At 42.9% G+C, this 20,325-nt stretch overlaps 1 protein-coding gene across 1 annotated transcript in view; it reads right to left on the reverse strand.

Annotated features, from left to right (window-relative positions):
- Nucleotides 1-2,083: 2,083 nt before the first annotated feature.
- The window catches only part of LOC137324656 (protein unc-93 homolog A-like), a 104,618-nt gene continuing 86,376 nt past the window's right edge, over nucleotides 2,084-20,325 (reverse strand). The window contains exons 5-7 of the mRNA XM_067989218.1: nucleotides 12,701-12,836; nucleotides 3,940-4,071; nucleotides 2,084-3,102 (exon numbers count right to left, since the gene is read on the reverse strand). Coding sequence (XP_067845319.1) covers nucleotides 2,732-3,102; nucleotides 3,940-4,071; nucleotides 12,701-12,836 — 639 coding nt within the window. The 3' untranslated portion in view covers nucleotides 2,084-2,731. The remainder of the gene's footprint in view (nucleotides 3,103-3,939; nucleotides 4,072-12,700; nucleotides 12,837-20,325) is intronic.

Genomic DNA, 20,325 nt, shown 5'->3' on the forward strand with positions numbered 1-20,325 from the left:
ACTGGGGTTAACTCCTTGCTCTTTTTTGAAATAGTGCCATGGGATCTTTTACGTCCACCTGAGAGGGCCAACAGGGCCTGGGATTAACGTCTCATCCAAAAGATGGCACCTCTGACAGTGAAGCACTCCCTCAGTACTGCACTGCAGTGTCTGCAGCTAGCAGCTCAAAACTGGACATCCATGAGGCACTGTGGGCCATCAGCAACAGCAGAATTGTATTCCAGCACAATCTGTAACCTCATGGCTCGGCATATTCCTCACTCTACCATTACCAACAAGCCAGGGGATCAACCCTGGTTCAATGAGGAGTGTAGAAGAGCATGCCAAGAGCAGCACCAGGTGTACCTAAAAATGAGGTGCCAACCTGGTGAAGCTACAACACAGGACTACGTGCATGCTAAACAGCAGAAGTAACATGCTATTGAGAGAGCTTAGCGATTCCACAACCAACGGATCAGATCAAAGCTCTGCAGTCCTGCCACATCCAGTCGTGAATGGTGGTGGACAATTAAACAATTAACGGGAGGAGGAGGCTCCATGAAAATCCCCATCCTCATTGATGGCAGAGTCCAGCATGTGAGTGCAAAAGACAAGGCTGAAGCATTTGCAACCATCTTCAGCCAGAAGTGCCGAGTGGATGATCCATCTCGGCCTCCTCCCGATATCCCCACCATCACAGAAGCCAGTCTTCAGCCAATTCAATTCACTCCACGTGATATCAAGAAACGGCTGAGTGCACTGGATACATCCAAGGCTATGGGCCCCAACAACATCCCTGCTGTAGTGCTGAAGACTTGTGCTCCAGAACTAGCCGCACCTCTAGCCAAGCTGTTCCAGTATAGCTACAACACTGGCATCTACCCGACAGTGTGGAAAATTGCCCAGGTATGTCCTGTCCACAAAAAGCAGGACAAATCCAATCCGGCCAATTACCTCCCCATCAGTCTACTCTCAATCATCAGCAAAGTGATGGAAGGTGTCGTCGACAGTGCTATCAAGCGGCACATACTCACCAATAACCTGCTCACTGGTCATGCTGTATTGCGATAAACAAAATGTCCATCTTTATCTTTGCTCAATCATACCCACTGCAGCTCAGGTTATGATGCAGTTAAAAAGTGCACGATGACTCCTTTGTGGCACTTTTCACTTTTTCTTCCTTCTCTGTGCTTTAGAAACATAATTGTGGCCCATAACTCTTGTATGTGCTGCAATCAAGAATGACACTGATGATTCTTAGAATAAATGTTATAACTGCATAAAATACCACAGCCAATGAATTCAGAAACCTTCAGAAAGTAAATTAATTCAACCAAATGCATGGAACAAGTTTTGGAATATTTCATTTATTATTAAGAACATTGTTGCTTATGGTGGTTATATATATCCTCCTCAGCGTAAACTTCTTATATAACCTTAAAGCTCTGAGAGCTAGAGATGGAATTCGACTGTGAAAACTGTTCCTACCTTAGTCTCTGAAACTCTGATCCATGCCATTGTTGCTTCCACACTTTTACAAAACCTCTGTTGCTGGCCTTTTGAGTTCCACCAATCCAGCCAGAACTCTGCAACCCACATTGTATTCCACTCACCCAAATACTTGATGAACTCCATCAGCTTACCGTTTTAGGTTTAAAATCCTTGTCCTTGTCTTCAAATCCCTACCTGGTATTGCCCTTTCCTACCTCTGCATCCTTGTCCAACTCTATGCGCTATGCACCCTCCACTCCATGATCAGTGGCAGAGACTTCAGCCATTTTGCAGTCACAGTCTAGTGGCATTCCTAAACCCCACCTTGCTACAAATTTCCCACCTTCAAAAGTCTCCTTAAAAACTACCTCTTTGATTGTGCTTTTGGTCATCTCTCCCTTCTACTCCAGCTCATTATTACTGAATAACGTACAAATTAACTTATCTGAGGATCTGAAGAATGTAAAGGATACACCTGGATCTTCTGGCTTGGCCATTAGTCAAATATTACCAGCATATTTACTATTTCACTCTCAGCATAAACACTGGTTAGAGCTCCTGCATAAGAGCATGTTTTTGGTACAGAAGAATTAGTGTTACCAGTTAGACAAGGTGAATTGGAGAGATTTATTTCAGGCTACAAGCATTACAAAGACCAATTACCTGAGCACGACAAAGTGAATTTGTTGGGTAACCTTCAAGGCAAAAATATTAATGCACCATATGATATTCACCAAGCTGTGGAACACTTTTACAAGTGTATGGATCAAAGATGGCAGATATTTCAAGATCCCTCTTTAAACTGCATGGGGTGTTGGACTTCAAAAGAGTTGCAGTACAGGCTGCTGCAAAATCCTCTCTGACCCTTGTCTTACAGTTTGAGCTCTTTCCTCAATGCCATTGCTTGTGTAACTGGCTAGACAAGAGTTTCCATAAGCAGATTAAATCTCCTATGAACTGAAATCTGTCTTTATTTTCCGCCATCTCGTGAATCTACTTATATCCATAAGGACATCGTAGCACATACACTAAAATATTATGTTACAATTTAATTATATTCAATTAAAGATGGAATATGACAAAAGTCAATCCTGGTTATTTTAAAGTTAATATAATAGTTGAAATATCTTTAAAAAATTATATTTTCATTTTAAGTAAATTATAAACAAGCAATACATTTGAAATTGTACTGTTGATCTTTGAAAGAATATAGATGCTGTCATTTGCTGAGGCATCTGTAGATATCAGTGAAAATATGTTTTTATAGCTGTGTCTCAGAAGATGTATTTTGTGTTTCGACGTCATTGTCATCAACAGATTTTACATCAGTGTTTTCAGGTTCCTCTTTCCCTTCCTCTTCCTCTTTCTTCTGTTTCTTTCTCAGTCGACCAAAGTATGACATTTTTGGAACAGTTTGAGGATTTTCACTGGTAGATTGCTTATATTCAATGTATTCCACCAATCCGTATAATAACATACCTATTATCAGGACTATCAGCACAATAGTCAACTTGACCTTTATGCACAAAAAGTTAGCATAAGCAAATGCTGTAACAAATCCCACAGACTCCCACAGCCGGTAGTTGGCAAATGCTGCCTCTTCGTGTTCCTGAAATAGAACTCCATACAGGGCTTGAAGGAGAAAACAATTATTAAGTCAAATTTCTGCTTTTATCCTGTGGAAATTATTTTCCAAGTTCTTCTTATTTTCATGTATCATCTATGTTCCAAATTTTTTTTTCTTCCATAATTTTCTCCCCTCAAAGGCATTCATTACCACACTTTCAGTTAGGATGGTGGCCCAATTTGGGGGACACATTTCTAACCTCGGCCCTCAAACCAATTTCATGTTTGGAGGCAGGAATCAAGGGAAAAGGCAATTCACCAAATGTTGGTAGCTTCTTTCCTGTCAACTCCAGACCTCAGATAACCATCTCATATCCAAGTGGCCCTTCACTGAACAGCTGGGGATAATTTTCAACTTTGCCTCCTGGGCCATAACCTGGTGGAGTGGATTGTCCGCCTTGCAGATCCTGCCCGATTCCTATTCCATTGATTTCAATGAGGATGAAAATCGGGCAGGTGATCCACTCCACCAGGTTACCGTCCAGATGGCAAGGTTGAATATTACTCCGCTAAGTCATGAATTGGCAAACTCTCCAAAGTGAGTAACATTGAAAACCATGAACCTATAATCAGGACTAAGTACTTTCCACTTCTGAATTTCTGTTCTTAAAGATGCCTGTACAATATTAATAGTTAACAATTGAAATTGGACATATCTATGTTGCTTAGGTTGTATTGACCATAGAAAACAATATGGAATATAGTCTTATATCAGACATTCTGTTCCTTCTTTATCATCTTCCTTGCAGTGTTGCTACAGTTCTCCTGATGCAATATTAATTTTGCTTTTACATTTCCATCTTAACAATTACATTATCTTGCCCCCAATACTTGTCAACGTACCATTGGTCTGCGTCTGCCAAATAGCATCAGCCATTCCCCAAAGACAAGGAAACACAAAAAACACTGGCAGTTGATTTGGCCGTGGTTGCCACAGAAACAATGCAATTATTGATCCCAGATTCGTAATGGTTGCTGTGACATGAAACAAATAAAAATGGCTTTAGATTGTTGTACAGTAAAATGCAGTACATCTTTTTAGCATATCATAACGGGCCTGAATTTGTTGAAAACTTGCACCATTGGCATATGCCATTATTATGGTGCGGAAATTATGGCGAGTGATTTATGCCATTACGTACACCACGTCATAATTTGCTGAGACTTTTGAGCCTAATATCTCTTTATGTGGCTCGGTGTGAAATTTTGTTTGATAACACTCCTGTGAAGCGCCTTGGAATTTTTACTATGTTAAAGGCGCTATATAAATGCAAGTTATTATTGTTCTTGTTGAGAGCTCAGAATCAGTAAAGTAAATCGCTCAGCAAGTTGCCTGAGGGTAAGATTTTTACTAACATGTTCTAGGAAATTCATTGAAAACTTCAATTAAGTAATAAAATAAATTTTTCGACAGCCAGGCTTATTCTTATTTCCCCCGACTGATACTATTTTTATATTAATATTTATTGAGCGCATGGATTGCAACAACAACAACAATAACTTGCATTTATATAGCGCCTTTAATGTAGTAAAACATCCCAAGGGCCTTTACAGGAGCGAATATCAAACAAAATTTCACACCGAGCCACAAAAGGAGATATTAGGACAGATGACCAAAAGCTTGGTCAAAGAGGTAGATTTTAAGGAGCGTCTTAAAGGAGGCCTAGGCAGCTGAAGGCATGGCTGCCAATGGTGGAACGATTAAAATCGGGGATGTGCAAGAGACAAGAATTGGAGGAGTGCAGGGATCTCGGAGGGTTGAAGGGCTGGAGGAAGTTACAGAGATAGGGAGGGGCAAGGCCCTGGAGGGAATTGAAAACAAGGATGAGAATTTTAAAATTGAGGCGTTCCAGGGCCGGGAGCCAATGTAGGTCAGCGAGCACAGGGGTGATGGAAGAACGGCACTTGGTGCGAGTTAGGATACGGGCAGCAGACTTTTGTATGAGCTCAAGTTTATAGAGGGTGGAAGATGGGAGGCCAGCCAGAAGACCATTGGAATAGTCCAGTCTGGAGGTAACAAAGGCAACCAGTAAAGCAATATGGCTAGGGATTGCCTGAAGTTTGGGTGACAACTCTATGCATATGGGTCCCTTCTTAATGCCAATTTATATATTTATACTATACTATGGTTTCAGTACAAACTTATCAGTCTATTTAAATCCAAACTGGACATTCCGTCCATACATACTGCAATCCATCCCCATGTTATTAGATCAGAGCCATTGCTTCTAAACGCAACCCTGTTAATCTATTGTTCTGTCTGTGTTGGACCTCGGTAACTTGAATGTGTATCAGACACTAGTTGTGATGCTCCCGATCCACTGCTATGCTCGCTGCGGCGTAGTCTAATTATTTTTCCAGAACATTGTGGCGTTAATTCACCACTGCTGGATTGGGGAGTACAATGGTTTAACATGGTATTTGTCACCAATATCGCCATTGCAGTGAATTCCAGGCCAAGCTTTTGGTTGGCTTACAGTGGGATGTATCAATTATCCTGAATAAAATCACATTTATTTTTAATATCAAAAGTAAACCACATTTTCCATTTTTTTTCTATGAAATTATTCATTTGATGTTTCAAAGACATTAGCTGGCAGCAAGATCATCTCTTATTGTGTCTGCTTGAATAAATAAGTCATACTACAGAAGTCCGTGTTCACATATTTGTAGCTTTGATGGAAGCTCAAACGGCTGTCATGCAGGTTCTGAGCTTCACCTTGGAGGGACAGGTGTCTATCTTGGCAGACTGATGGACCCCATCAATATGGGTTTTCAAGGAATGACTCATCTGCAGTCTGCTCTCGCAGATTAGTGGAAGTGATGAGCCCCAGTCCCATGGGAGAAACGGTAGCGCAACGGGAGTGGTGTGTGTTGGCCTCTTTCAGGATGTCAGAACGACTGCTGTTTCACCACCCACTCAATCAATACCCACCATGGTGCCAGCAAATCAGCTGGGCCAGACTGCCCTGGCAGCAGCCGAGGTGCAGCAATCTGCAGCCGGGCCCTCACAGGATCGAGCACACTGAAACCACCGACCGCAAACATCTCAAGGGTCCCAAAATGAAAACAGCAGCCTTCCACCAGATTTGATGAGGCCACTACATTGTCAGTATGTCATTGATATAGAAGTTGTTTGAATGGTTTGAATGTTCTTTAATGCAGGATGAAGGGAGTGGTGAAGGATGTAACAAGAACTGTTAAGCAGAGGGGCTCTGTGTAAATTCTCAGGGCAGAGGAATGAGCACGTTTTGACAGAATCGCTGAGCAATAAGCTGTTCCCTCACATCTTTTGATGTTTAGATTTAACTAAGCTGTCACAGTGGTAAGAAATTTTGCAAAAAAGAAACACTTATTTAAAAGTTATTTACAAAATGATCCTTAGAATTGAGTGGAAGAATGTCTGCTGTAAAAATGTAATTCTAACTAACAGGATTGTTACTTATGTGCCTGTTCATCTTTTGTAAAGTAAATTTGGTTGCTATTTTAAACTTAAACTGAGATCTGATCTGATGCTGCATTGCTTTTGAAGACTGGAGAACTCATAGGACTAGAAATTCGATGGCATCGCACCCATTTTTCAGTCGCAAAATGGGCGCCTAACCATCCAAAGCTATTAACTAGGCTTATTAAAATATTTAAATAAAGGTTTGTTGTAGGACCCTTTTGTGATATTGGCCTGCCCCAGCGCCTGACTTGCCATGTGATAAAGTTGCAACTCATGACACTAACAGGCAGGAAGAACCCTTCACCAGTGTTATTTAAAGGGCTCATCCACTGTCGAACCATAGAACCATAGAAAAGATACAGCACAGAAGGGGGCCATTCAGCCCATCGTGTCCGCACCGGCTCGAAGAACAACCAGGTGCCCATTCTAATCCCACCTTCCAGCACCCGGGCCATAGCCCTGCAGCTTACAGAACTTTAGGTGCAGGTCCAGGTACTTTTTAAAAGAGTTGAGGGTCCCTGCCTCTACTACCAATTCAGGCAGCGTATTCCATACATTCACCACCCTCTGGGTAAAAAAGATTTTCCTCATGTTCCCTCTAATCCTTCCACCAATCAGCTTAAATCTATGTCCTCTCGTTCTTGAACTCTCCGCTAGGGGAAACAGGTACTTCCTGCCTACTCTATCTGGGCCCCTCATAATTTTGTACACCTCAAACAAGTCTCCCCTCAGCCTCCTCTGCTCCAAGGAAAACAACCTCAGCCTATCCAATCTCTCCTCGTAGCTGCAATTTTCAAGCCCTGGCAACATTCTTGTAAATCTTCTCTGCAATCTTTCCAGAGCAATTACGTCCTTCCTGTAATATGGTGACCAGAACTGCGCACAATACTCCAGCTGTGGCCTTACCAGCGTTTTATACAGTTCCATCATTACATCCCTGCTTTTGTATTCTATACCTCAGCTAATAACGGAGAGCATTCCATATGCCTTCTTCACAACCTTATCTACCTGTACTGCCACCTTCAGGGACCTGTGCACATGCACTCCAAGGTCTCTCACTTCCTCTACCCCTCTCAATATATTCCCATTTACGCGTATTCCCTTTTACTGTTTGCCCTCCCTAAGTGCATTACCTCACACTACATAGAGGTTAGTTGCTTGTTTGATCTTTTAGGCTGCTGGTTAACTTCTGGGTGTTTTTTGGTCTGTTTTCTGACTTAAAAAACTTAATTCTTGTTTTTTTTTTGTTGCTGCTACACTGCTTTTGGCTGCCCACAATAGTTATACTGAAATCATGGGTGGTCATATAGGGCTGCCTTTGGGGCTGGAGGATGAGGGGAGCAGTAAGGAAGACAGGAGAAGAAGCATCTGGAACAAGAGGGAGGAGGGGGAGGGCACTGCACAATAGGCCATACCCACAACAGGGGTTCAGGGTGCACTTCTTCTACATGAACCTCACAGCAGTGTCTGAGGCGCCTTCGCTTCATAAAGGAGGCTGTCACCGAGCTAAGTCATCTGCTGTAGCCACAACTCGAGCCTTGCACCAGGGCATGGACAGCACTGCCTGTGGCTGTCAAGGTCACCGTGGACCTTAACTTCTATGCCACAGGCTGCTTCGAGGCTGCAGCGTGTGATATCAGTGACATATCACAGTGTGCAGTTCACCACTGTATTAGAGAGATCACTGAGGCTCTCTATGCCATGATGGCCCTTGCCTCAGCCCATCTGCAGCTGAAACCCTCATCCATGCCTTTCTTACCTCCATACTTAACTATTCCAATGGCTGGCCTCCTATTTTCCACCCTCCATCAACATAAGCTCATCCAAAACTCTGCTGCCTGTATCCTAACTTGCACCAAATCCTGTTCACTCATCACCCCTGTGCTTGGTGACCTACATTGGCTCCCAGTCCCCGAACGCCTTTATTTTAAAATTCTCATCCTCACGTTCAAATCCCTCCATGGCCTTGCCCCTCCCTATCTCTGTAACATCCTCCAGCCCTATAACCCTCCGAGAACTCTTGCATTCCTCCAACTCTAGCCTTTTGTCCATCACCCTCATCTTTCATACCACCATTGGTGGCCGTGCCTTAAGCTGTCTATGCCCTAAGCTCTGGAATTCACTCCCTAAACCTCTATGACTCTCTATCCTCCTTTAAGACCCTCCTTAATATCTACCACTTTAAATAAGCTTTTGGTGATCTGTCCTAATGGCTCCTTCTTTGGCTCGAGGTCAGTTTTTGTCTGATTGTGCTCCTGTGAAGCATCTTGGGACATTTTACCACGTTAAAGGTGCTATATAAATGCAAGTCCACTTGCCCCGTGGACAGAGCAAAGCAGAAGGAGAGAGCACTAGGCTTTGCCTGCATTGCAGGCTTCCCCAAGGTCGAAGGTGCCATAGACTACACCCACATTGCCTTGGACTACACCCACATTGACTTGCATGTTCTCCATCACCAGCCTGGCATCTTATCAATCAAAAGTGATTCCACTCCCTCAATGTGCAGCTGGTTTGCAATTACAGGCAGTGCATCATGCAGGTCTGTGTCTGTTTTCCTGGCAGCAGTCACGACTCAGTCATCCTTTGCCAGTCCTCAATGCCATTTTTATTCCTACCAGGGCTCAGTACTCCTGTCAGGAAACCGGGCAGAGCTGGCCTACAATGGGAGTCATGCTGCCACCAGAAAAGTAATCGAACAGACAATTGGCACGCTGAAGCAACGCTTCTACTGCCTGGACCATTTGGGAAGAGCTTTGCAGTGCTATCCTGAGCAACTATCCAAATTTGTGGTCGTCTGCAGCATGCTCCATAACATTGCCATCAGGAGGGACCAGCCCTTACAACCACCTGGGCAGCAAGAAGTTCAGCAGGAGTAGGAGGAGATGGAGCAGCATGAAGAGGAGCAAGAGCACCAACCACCAATGGCCCCAGCTGCCAGAGACCAGCTTATTGAAGAATGCAACACCTGAATCATTCCTCCCTTCCCCAATACACCAACAACAACAACTTGCATTTATATAGCACCTTTAACGTAGTAAAATGTCCTAAGGCACTTTACAGGAGCGATTTTCAAACAAAATTTGACACAGAGCCACATTAGGAGATATTAGGACAGGTGACCAAAAGCTTGGTCAAAGAGGTAGGTTTTAAGGAGTGCCTTAAAAGAGAGAGAGGCGGAGAGGTTTAGGGAGGGAATTCCAGAGCTTAGGGCCTAGGTAGCTAAAGGCATGGCTACCAACGATGGAGCGATTAAAATCAGGGATGCACAAGAGGCAAGAATCGGAGGAGTGCAGATATCTCGGAGGGTTGTAGGGCTGGAGGAGTTCACAGAGATAGGGAGGGGCGAGGCCATGGACGGATTTGAACACAAGGACGATAATTCTAAAATCAAGGCATTCCCGGACAGTCCAACAATCTTTATCACCACCGTCCTTACTACCACCATCCGATTGTCTTCCTTCAGTCTAACCTTATGGGTCTTGCCCTCACTTCACTATGAATTTAACGTGCTGCCTGAGACCACGTGAACAGTCTTGTGCAATGGGGCCTTGCCCCTTGCGCGCCCCTTTTTGGTCAAGATCAAATTTCAGGCCAGAGAATTATAGGATAAGATCAGTAGCTAAAAACAATCATCAGATAGTGTTTTTAAAAAATTTGTTCATGGGATGTGGGCGTCGCTGGCAAGGCCAGCATTTATTACCCATCCCTAATTGCCCTTGAGAAGGTGGTGGTGAGCCGCCTTCTTGAACCACTGCAGTCCGTGTGGTGAAGGTTCTCCCACAGTGCTGTTCGGTAGGGAGTTCCAGGATTTTGACCCAGCGATGATGAAGGAACGGCGATATATTTCCAAGTCGGGATGGTGTGTGACTTGGAGGGGAACGTGCAGTTGGTGTTGTTCCCATGTGCCTGTAGCCCTTGTCCTTCTAGGTGGTAGAGGTCGTGGGTTTGCTGTTCGTTTCCTGGGTATGTTACCAAAACCTTACCTAGATCTCTAAGCAAGACACTCTTGAAGGTATGGGGATTTAGGACTCATCTTTAAGAGTGATCTAAGAAACAAAAGCTAAATAATCTAGGTTAAGGTTAGAAAAGTCCTAAAAACATAACGAATGCTGTTTTTACACCTCCTAATTCTTTTTAACATTTTAAAAATGTTCTTATATTCCTTCCAAAGATTTTCCCCTCTTCCTAGCTATGTAGTACATATTTCTATCTTATTCATTGTCTCCCTCGTCCGTGTTGCCACTGGTCTCACTCTCCCCTAGCATGTACCTTTTTCACTGCCCTTTCCCTATCCTCAGTTGTCTTTACTACTGGGTAAGCCACTGATTATCAAAGAACATTTTTCAATTATCAAGCTTTAGAGAGTAGGTCTTTCTTTCTTACCTCCATTTTTATTTCTCTGCACATCCATTTTGGCGACTTTTTTTAACTTACACTTAGTTCTCTTTGACATATACTTGTTGTATATTTAATATTATAGTTTATAATCCAACATCCTATTTGCGCTTTATTGTTGCTTCAGACTCTTAAGACGGATTTCTGCCCATTCATGGTCAATGGGTGGAAAATCTATCCCATTGATGAGCGATCTGTCTATTAACACCCTTTGGTCTCTTTCAACTTTCTCCCAGCTATGGAGAATATTTCTCTATCTTATCCATTGTCTCCCTCGTCAGTGTTGCCACTGGCCTCACTGTCCCCTAGCATGTACCTTTTTCACTGCCCTTTCCCTATCCTCAGTTGTCTCTACTACTGGGTCAGCCACTGATCATCAATGAATATTTTGCAATTGTCAAACTCCCTGAGCACCTAAACCTATGTCCAATTACCCAATCATTTTAAAAAAGTTTATTTGCTCCCAGGATGGGATTTATTGCCCATCCCTAGTTGCCCTAAGAAAGTAGTGATGGGCTTTCTTCTTCCAATCCTTGCCTTTTAACTCTTCGATTGGCAGACATCTATCGCAACAGTACTTTGGTCTGAATTCCTCACCTTTCATTACTATGAACATTTTATACACGCATCATATCTCTCTCCATTTCTTATGTGGCTTAGCCCAAACTTAAATGTATTTATTAGATTAACAGTCATTTAGTATCAAAGATTAATAATCTTTTAAGTACTAAATATCCTTTTTAACTTCACTGATGGTGGGCATGAGTTGGACAAATTGGTATGTGACCATGCAGCCGGTGATTTAAGTCTAAAAATTAAATCTCACTTATGGCATGTGCTGGCCTTATTTTAATATTCAAATTATTTAAAACAGGTCCTGCTTTGAATGGTAAATCATAAACCTATTATATAAAAATTGCTGAATGATCGCAACATTCCGATGGCGTTGTGCCTAAAGGTGGTTCTGAGAGGGTCATGTTATGTGACTCAGTAAGTACACTGCAGCTCAACTAAAGCTACTGTAACAACCCAGCTGTACTGACCCTGAACTCCTTTTAGAATCATAGAATCATAGAAGTTTACAACATGGAAACAGGCCCTTCGGCCCAACATGTCCATGTCCACTTTTCCCGGAACTTACCAGCAGTAATCTCTAACTGATTCCAAAGCATCACATTTTACTTTGGCTCTTGTAGTTTCTTAGTATCTCCAACACCCTAACTGAACAACATTCTGGGATTTACCACTGTCAGTTTTTCATTCTCCCTTGAACTCCCTAACCTCCCCTGAGCAAACACTTAAAACTTTGTGAGTGGCATCTTCCCCCACGCCCCACATTGTAACATTCTGACTTCAGGCCCCATCCCCACGGTGTACCAATTCCGTCTTGGACAACACTCAGCCCGCTTCTTCTCATCCCTTCTCCTTCCCCTCTTATCCCCTACCCTTCCCCATTCTCCTCCTTTTTCCCCTACTTTTTCCTCCTTCATGGAAATGGGGCAGCATTTTCCTGATATCCTCACTGGAAGCATTCATTCGTTAAGTCACTCCCCCTGGCAATATTTCACATGATGCAAATGATAAAGGAAATGTGATGTGATTGTTTTAATGATTTCTTATCTGGCAATGAGAATGTAAGCACTGGTGCTTTTATACTTGGTGACTTGCGTGAACAGTCCTTTTTGCAGGAATCATTTGAGATGCTTTATAAAGCAGACTCAAACATTCCTTTGAGTTTTGTCGTCTTAAGGTATAACTCACCATATAAGAACAGTGGAATTCGCCCAGTATATTTTGACAATTTTCCAAAAATCAGGGAGAAAATGGAATTAGAGGCACCAAAGCAGATCATAGAATAACCAACATATTGTATTCCGAGAGCACAAGTGACAAACGCCTGTTGATAGAAAAGAAAGAGTATGAGTACCTGTTAAATGTGAGGCTAAACATTTCAGTGAAGTTATGTTGCTTTCTCTTAGCAATCTTGGAGAAAATTGCTTCTATTCTGAATACATACTATAAGCTTGCCAAATGAAAGCATTGTCATTGTTGTAATAGCTACCAATCACGGCCAATTAACGCCCTATCAATCATCTACTCTCAATTATCAGCAAAGTAATGGAAGCAGTCGTCAACAGTGCTATCAAGTGACAGTTACTCACCAAGAACCTGCTCACCGATGCTCAGTTTGGGTTCCGCCAGGACTACTAGGCTCTAGACCTTATTACAGCCTTGGTCCAAACATGGACAAAAGAGCTGAATTCCAAATGTGAGGCGAGAGTGACTGCCCTTGACATCAAGGCAGCATTCGACAGAGTGTGGCACCATTTTATTTATTAACTATACGCGACCAAGAAAAGTCTATTACAGAAATTTCTTAACAAAACTAGTCCCATCCCCCATAACACCAAAGGATGGGAGAGATGGACGGGGAGAAAAAAGGGAGAATGAGTGAGTAGAGGAAGCAAGGGAGAGGGGAATGGGTATGACGATAAGAAGTGCGGCGTGGAGGGGGATGAAAAGTGTAAAGCGGGACAGGGAGGAGAGAGAGGAGGATGAGGGAGGGGTTTAGGTGGTGGATAGGAGCGTGGGGAAGGGAACGAAGAGAGGGAGAAGAGTAGGACAGGGGAAGAATGGGTGGGGGATGTTTTCATTAGTGGGGGGAGTGGGGACAGTTTTCCAGGACCTGTTTTGATGCACTATGGAAGATAAGAACAGGAATAGACCATTCAGGCTCTCAAGCCTGTTCCACCATTCAATTAGATCATGGCTGATCTGTGCCTCAACTCCATGTACCCAGCTTTGCTCCATTTCCCTTGATACCCAAACCTGACAAAAATCTATCGATCTCAGTCTTGAAAATTTCAATTCACCCAGCATCAGCAGCTTTTGGGGGAGACAGTTCCAGATTTCCATTACCCTTTGTGTGAAAAGGTGCTTCCTGATTTCACTCCTAAATGGCCTAGCTCTAATTTTAAGATTATGCCCTCTTGTTCTGGATTCCCCCACCACAGAAAATAGTTTCTCTGTCTACCCTATTGAATCCCTTTATCATTTTAAAGACCTTAATTAGATCACCCCTCAACCTTCTAAGTTCAAGGGAATACAAACCAAGTTTATGCAACCTGTCCTTATAATATAACTCTTTATGCCCTGGTATAATTCTGGTGAATCTGCACTGTACCCCTTCTAAGGCCAATATATCCTTTCTGAAGTTCAGTGCCCAAAACTGAACACAGTATTCCAAATGATGTCTGACCAAGATCTGTACAAATGAAGCATCACTTCCTTACTTTTGTATTCCAACCCCCTTGAGATAAAGGAGAACATTCCATTAGCCTTTTTGATTACTTTTTGTACATGTGTACCAGCTTTTAGTGATTTGTGTCCATGGACACCCAAATTGCATTGCTCCTCCACCGTTCCATTGAGAAAATATTCCAATTTGTCTTTCTTGGATCAAAGTGGATGACCTCACACTTCCCAACATTGAACTCCATCTTTTGGTCACTCACTTAGTCTGTCTATGTCCCTTTGTAACTTCTTGCTCCCATCTACACAACTTACAGTGACATCTAGAAATTTGGATATACAACTCTGCATTCCTTCATCCAAGTCATTAATATATATGGTGAAAAGCTGAGGCTCCAGTACAGATCCATGGGGAACACCAGACACTAGTTGTCACATTCCGCCAATCAGAGAACCTTCCCTTTATCCCTACTCTCTGTCTCCTACCTCCCAATCAATTACCAACCTATGTCACAAGGTTACCTCCAATTCCGTGCGCTTTCATTTTTGCTACTAATCTCCTGTGCAGAACCTTATCAAATGCCTTGTGAAAGACCATGTAGACAACATCCATAGGCACTCTCCTATCCACCATGTTAGTGACCTCCTCAAAAAATTCAACTAAATTAGTCAGACATGATCTACTCTTCACAAATCCATGCTGACTCTGACCAGATTATACTTGTCCAAGTGCTCAGTCACTATGTCCTTGATGATAGATTCTAGTAACTTCCCCACAACTGATGTTAAACTGACAGGTCTGTTTCTCTAGTTTCTTCCTCCTTCCGTTCTTAAATACTGGAGTGGCATTTGCAATTTTCTAATCCAAAGACACAATTCCCAAATCTAGAGAGCTTTGGTAAATTATGGCTTAACGCAGCTGCAATTTCCTCACATTTCTTTTAATACCCTAGGGTGGAAACCAACGAGATTTGAATATCTTAAGTGCCATTATTTTCACCATTACCATTTTTTAAACTTATTTTTTGGTTTCTTTGTATCGCTGGTATTGTATCTTCTTCCACCATTGTGAAAACGGATACAAAGTACTCATTTAACAAGTCTGACATTTCCTTATTGGCCATTATGGTCTTGACTGCATCTTTCTTTAATGGGTCCACATTCCCCTTTACCTTTCTCTTACTATATTTATCAAAATTTTTGCTGTTAGATTTGAGTCCCTTGCAATTATTTTTTCATATTCGCTTTTTACACCTCTACTTCCATTGTATCCTTTTGCTGCTTTTTAGAACTCTTCCAGTCTGCTGGATTTCCACTTTTCCTTGCATTTATGTAAACATTTTCTTTTAGCTTGATACTGTCCGTGGTTGCTTAACTACATAATTGGAGCCTTTTTGCCCTTTAGGGGTAAGTACTAGTTTTGTATTGTACTAAATACTTCTTTGAATACTTCCCACTGTTTGCCTAGGTTTACCCGTTAACAGTTCAGCCCAGTTTACTGGCCAAATCATTTCTCATCCCGTTGAAGTTTGCCTTACTTAAATCTAAAACATTGGTTTGTGACTCTCCCTCTCAAACCTAATATCAAATTCAACCACATTATGGCCATTATTTGCAAGATGTTCTTACACCATCAGATTGTTAACTAATTCTGTTTCGTTACTCATCACTAAATCTAGTATGGCCTGTTCCCTTGTTGGTTCTAAAACATTTGGCCCAAAAATTACTCACTTGTGAACGCTGTTCCTCAATGGCATCCTCTGTCTCCGTCAGCGAACCGAAGGAACAAGATCACGCATTTGTACATGTGCACTAAAACTCGGAAATTGTGAACTTGCTCTTATTGGTTCACCGGCGATTTGACAGCTATGCATTAAAGGGGAATTGCACGCCATAATCATAGAAATCACAGAAAAATTATAAACTTGCCCAGCTGGAATGTAACTACCTACGCCACCGAAAGGTACGCTGAAAAATACCAGGTCTACACTACTTTTTAAAAGCATGATGACTCTTAATGACTGTCAAACAACTAAAAATGACATTTTAAAAATGTAGAGTCTCATATTATTCCTTACTGTAGTATTTTTTGGTCATTAAAAATAAAATAAAATTAAAAATGTTTAAATTTTTTTTAAATTTTTCACTTCTTTAATCTCTTTAATTTAATTCAATTACTTCTTTGGCATTTATTTAAAAAAAATTAAAATTTTATTTACAATGACTTGCAGAATATTACTTTAAATTAATGAACTTTGCTTGCCTGCTTGTGGGCGTGACTTCTCTTCCTGACAGATTTTGTGGGCGTGTTTTCCTTTCTCACAGACATTTCCCATGCGAATCAACCCACGCTGTTCTGAGGCTGAGTTGATGTCGCGCATTGTTTGAAAACTTCCAAATCACGCAAGCCTACATCACGGAGTCAGCAGTGAGTAAATTCGTATGTTTAATTCGCAGGAGCTGCTGCGAATGTTGCCACGCCGCTGTGAGCAAGTTCCGGCTCATTGTTCCGGAAAAATGTCCTGAATATATTCTAAAAACTCATTGCCTTTACTAAAGCTGTTCTACTTCTCCCAGTCAATGTAAAAATTAAAATCTTCTCTTATAACCATATTGTTTTTGCCACATGCTAATGGAATGCTCTGCCTGAAAGGGTGGTGGAAGTAGAATCAATAGATACTTTCTAAAGGGATATGGACATATACTTGAAAAAGAAAACTTTGCAGGGCTGTGGGGAAAGAGCAGGGGACTGGGACTAATTGGATAGTTCTTTTCAAGAGGCATTATGGGACGAATGGCCTCCTTCTATGCTGTAAGAATCTATGATTCTATAGCCTTGATAGTAAACCCCCCACGACAGGCGGGGGGAGGGGTTTAAACCATAAAAAAACTAGAAACCCGTACATGCCTGCTGCCATTTGTTTGGTGGCAGGTTTCGTGTCGACGGGACATTTCATTACCATATTTAAATCAGGTTCCCACAATGCAGTTGGGAGCCTGATTTAAATTTAACTGCTGCTGGCCGAGTTTCCCAAGGCTCAGAAAATCTGGCAATGAAATGGAGGCGAGAGCTGCTGGCTCCAGAAGCTTTTCATAGCACTCCTTGTGGGCCAGGGGGAGCGGGAGCGCTGCCCCCGGCACCTCAAGGAAGCCTTCAGATTCCCTTCTGCCGATCGCGGCCTGCCGCGATCAGTGTCCTCCCCCCTACCCCCTCAAACCCTGAGCTGCAGTCTGCCCCGTGATCATGGTCGACTCTAACCTCAAGATCCCAAGCTCCAATCTGCAGCCGATAATCATGACCATCCCCAAAGATCCCCGGCTGCAATCTCCTGCCACTGGTTTTCACGCCCAGCAACCAGCCAGCCTGTCTATTTGGCCAGCTGCCGGACAGGAAATGGATGTAAAAATTATAATGAGGTCCTGCCGTTAAATAAGGCAGGACCTCCATATTCCAGGCCTAGCCGGGTTTCCTCCGCGCTATCGGGCTCCCCCGAACCCTCCCCGCCGCCCATAAATATTGGGATCTATGCTTCTCTGATCTCCATATTTACACATCCCTCCATTACATCACCACTTGTCACTTGTGGCTCAGTTTTGCACTTTTGTCTCTGAGTCAGAATATTGTGGGTTTGAGTCCCACTCCAGAGACTTGAGCAGAAAATCTAGGCTGACATTTCAGTGCAGTACTGAGGGAGTGCTGCACTGTCAGAGGTGCTGTCTTTTGGATGAGATGTTAAACTGAGGCCCAGTTTGTCATGTCAGGTGGACATAAAAGATCCCATGGCACTATTTTGAAGAAGAGCAGGGGAATTCTCCCCAGTGTCCGGGACAATATTTATCTCTCAACGAAAATCACTCAAACAGATTATCTGGTCCTTATCACATTGTTGTTTGTGGGACCTTGCTGTGCACAAATTGGCTGCCGCCTTTCCTAAATTACTCCAGTGACTACACTTCAAAAGTACTTCATTGGCTGTAAAGTGCTTTGGGACGTCCTGAGGTCGTGAAAGGTGTTATAGAAATGCAAACTCTTTCTTTCTTATCAGGGGGTCTGTAGACAATTAGAATCATAGAAAGGTTATAGCATGGAAGGAACCATTCGGCCCATTGAGTCCGCGCCGGCTCTATGCAAGAGTAATCCAGTACTCCCCTGCCCTATCCCCGTAGCCCCTGCAAATTTTTTCCTTTCATGTACTTATCCAGTTCCCTTTTGAAGGCCATGATTTAATCTGCCTCTACCACCCCCTCAGGCAGTGCATTCCAGATCCGAACCACTCTCTGTGTAAAAAAGTTTTTCCTTATGTCACCTTTGGTTCTTCTGCCAATCACCTTAAATCTATCTCCTCTAGTTCTTGACCCTTCCGCCAATGGGAACAGTTTCTCTCTATCTACTCTGTCTAGATCCCTCATGATTTTGAATACCTCTATCAAATCTCCTCGCAACCGTCTCTGTTCCAAGGAGAACAACCCCAGCTTCTCCAGTCTATCCACGTAACTAAAGCCCCTCTTCCTTGGAATCATTCTAGTAAATCTCCTCTGCACCCTCTCCAAAGCCTTCACATCTTTCCTAAAGTGCGGTGTCCACAATACTCCAGTTGTGGCCGAACCTGTGTTTTATAAAGGTTCATCATTACTTCCATACTTTTGTACTCTATGCCTCTATTATAAAGCCCAGGATTCCGTATGCTTTTTTAACTGCTTCCTCAACCTGCCCTGCCAATTTCAACGATTTGTGCACATATACTCCCAGATCTCTCTGTTCCTGTACCCCTTTTAGAATTGTGCCCTCTAGTTTATATTGCCTCTCCTCGTTCTTCCTACTGAAAGATGTCACTTCACATTTTACTGCGTTAAATTTCATCTGCCAGCCACGTATCCGGCCATGCCACCAGCCTGTCCATATCCTCTTCAAGTCTATCACTAACCTTCTCACCGTTTACTAACCTTTGAAGTTTTGTGTCATCTGCAAATTTTGAAATTGTATACCCAAGTCCAAGTCATTAATACATATCAAGAAAAGCAGTGGTCCCAGCACCAACCTCTGGGGAACTCCACTGTACACCTCCCTCCAGTCCGAAAAACAACCGTTCACCACGACTCACTGTTTCCTGTCACTTAGCCAATTCTGTATCCATGTTGCTACTGCCCCCTTTATTCCATGGGCCGCAAACTTGACGATAAACCTACCATGCGGCACTTTATCAAACGCCTTTTTAAAGTCCATATACACCGCAACACCTGCATTGCCCTCATCTACCCTCTCTGTTACCTCATCAAAAAACTCATATCAGGTTAGTTAAACACGATTTGCCTTCAACAAATCTGTGCTGACTTTCCCTAATCAATCTGTAAGATTCTCAAAATTCACAGATCCCCCAAAACTCGGAGAAAAACCCTAAAGAAAAGGACTTTGGACTCTTTTCCACCCATTTCAGGGTGACTCACACATGCGCCGCACCAGGAAGCATCAACCAGGGAAAAGTACTTTTCGAGGAATCCACGTCCTTTAAGGGACTCGCTTCCTCATAGGGGCGACTGTAAGAATTCTGGGAATTCTCCTTTTCCCTGAGTATGGAAAATCTTTGGCCATTGACCAAAATCCTAAGATGGAAGGATAGGTGAGAGGTCACCAGACGAATTCAACATCACACACAGTGGAATGTGGGAGAATTACTGCTTCAGATATGTCTCTGTTTTAATGCAGGTGGTCAACACTCCCTGCCATTGTAAGAGAGGGTTATAGAAGTGGAAACTCGAAACCCCTCTCTCTCTCTCTCTCTCGCTCGCTCTCTCTCTCTCGTTCTTGCTGGCGCTTGTGTGCTGCTTGTCTTGTTCTGCCTGTCTCTGGAAGGAAGAGCAGCTTCCAACGAACAACAAGGTGAGGGGGCAACAGAGAGAAGGTCAGCAGCTCTAGAAGCAGGCCGACACACTTGAATAAACCAGAGCAACAGCCCCAGCGACCATCAGACACCTCACGGCAACAAGGGCCTTACGAAACAACCAACCGAATATTGCCACCAACCAACTGGGTAATATTGGGCCACCGCGACCAAAGAAAACCAACTTGGGAGAAAACCGAAGATCCGCAAAGTTTCCACTCTACAATCTATTTCTGACTTACCTCTGGGTGAATT

Source organism: Heptranchias perlo, chromosome 8 (genome assembly GCF_035084215.1).
Source record: "Heptranchias perlo isolate sHepPer1 chromosome 8, sHepPer1.hap1, whole genome shotgun sequence".
Taxonomy (NCBI): domain Eukaryota; kingdom Metazoa; phylum Chordata; class Chondrichthyes; order Hexanchiformes; family Hexanchidae; genus Heptranchias; species Heptranchias perlo.